The sequence below is a fragment of the Penaeus monodon genome, chromosome 15 (genome assembly GCF_015228065.2).
Source record: "Penaeus monodon isolate SGIC_2016 chromosome 15, NSTDA_Pmon_1, whole genome shotgun sequence".
In the NCBI taxonomy this organism is placed as follows: Eukaryota; Metazoa; Arthropoda; class Malacostraca; order Decapoda; family Penaeidae; genus Penaeus; species Penaeus monodon.
The window spans coordinates 32,503,307-32,505,038 of NC_051400.1; the positions used below are offsets into that span (position 1 = coordinate 32,503,307).

General features: G+C 39.4%; 1 protein-coding gene across 1 annotated transcript in view; it reads left to right on the forward strand.

The window, feature by feature from the left end:
* LOC119581956 (microfibril-associated glycoprotein 4-like) overlaps nucleotides 1-1,732 on the forward strand; it is a gene marked incomplete in the record, with an annotated part of 40,859 nt that overhangs the window by 16,065 nt on the left and 23,062 nt on the right. Inside the window, 1 exon segment of the mRNA XM_037930136.1 lies at nucleotides 576-733. Coding sequence (XP_037786064.1) covers nucleotides 576-733 — 158 coding nt within the window.

The window sequence follows — 1,732 nt, forward strand, 5'->3', positions numbered from 1 at the left end:
TATTCCTTTCCCTTTCCGTTTCACTTCTTGGTTAAGTACTGCAATAACACAGAATATTCGTATAAATAAGTCTCATCTTATTTCTTAACGACCGTGCCAAGCATTTACAGTTGGAAAGACTACGTTTGAGAGAAATCACCATTCACATCTGTTTATTTCCACCGAAAATCTGCGTTGATAATTACTTATTACCAGAACCATTCTTACACTCTTAAGTCCCTCTACTTGCAATGTGTTTAGATGTCACTGCATTATCCTTCCTCTAAAACCATGGTTAGTTTGCTTAGATTGTTTTGCTCTGGGTGAAAATGTTATCAGTACCTTATCTACGCTCTCACTTTATCTTTTTTAAGAACAGTCCTTTTAAATCGACAGTTTTTTGTGCTCGAGGATTCAACCTTTTTCTGTTATATAATGGTATTCCAATACGAAAGCTTACCGTATTTTTTATTATTTTTAGAATAAACATAGCGTAAGCAATAAGTAAAATGACAATCTCGATATCAATATCAAAAACTAATCGTATTTACGACCACCATGCATATCACCAAACCACGTTCTCCCCCTTCCTTCAGGGTCCTTCCACGTGGGAACAAGCTGCCATGACATCCAGTCCACTCAAGGCGCCACCAGGTCAGGCATCTACCTCATCCACCCGCCCAACCTGGTGCAGGGGCCGTGGAAGGTCTTCTGTGACCTGGAGAGCGAGGGCGGAGGCTGGACCGTCTTCCAGGTTAGTTTCTTGTTCGTGTTTGTGAGTTGTTTATGCTGGTCGTTTATTATCGTTTATTAATTTAATTTTCGCCGGGCAGCGATGTCATTTATCGCATTATGCTTTACTGGAAACTGGAATTAAAGATGATGTGGCTTTTATCACAATTCTTGCAAGGATTACCATACTCATCTCGGTCACAGCAGCACGGACAACTTTCACGGGCCTACATCTAATGAAGCTAAAATAACACAAAACATTAAGCTTAGCAAAAAGATTGAGGCTGGAGCTGACATGCGAGTGCACGCCATCGTGATTGTTCGGCAAAAAGTACAGTACGCTCAAGTACAGCGCATTAAGTTACAGTGCAGGGTCGACTCACATCGGATGTCGTGTATTTATTTCTCATACATCATCTTTGTTTTATGCGATGCTTATCAGACAAGTATAAAATTGATAACAACTTTTTTCCATCCGTTTTTAGGTTAGACTCAAGTCAAAGTGATATGGCATCTGCTAGCTTATTCTCATGCCGAATTCACTGGCGTATTTTCTGTCTTAGAAAAAGAATGTAGATAGTTCACTTGCTGCTTTACAGGTTTTGTATTTGCTATGAAAACTTTTATCTGCGTAGAATGTGTTTTTTAGATTGAAATAAAGATAGTAATCTCATTATCACGTAACTTAAAGGGTTCGAATAACAATAACAATAATTAATCTCTGAGAAAACAGTTTAAGAGTAATTAACCGATACAGTATCGAAATAACCTATTGCAATCCAAGATCACAGCATCACTAAAATACTTTCCAGTCGTTTTTTCCGACATCGCAGCTTTTGGCGAAGAAACATTTCCCCTGTAGCCGTTCTCCTCTTCAAGGGCTCGAAAAAAAAATATCGCCTTTCCTAACCAACACGACACCATATGACGTATTTTCTTGCTGTCCAATCACAATGAAGCCTCCCTTCGGATGGTCTCACGTGTTTATCACCTAACCAGTTCGAGTAAGCGCTCTTGGTGC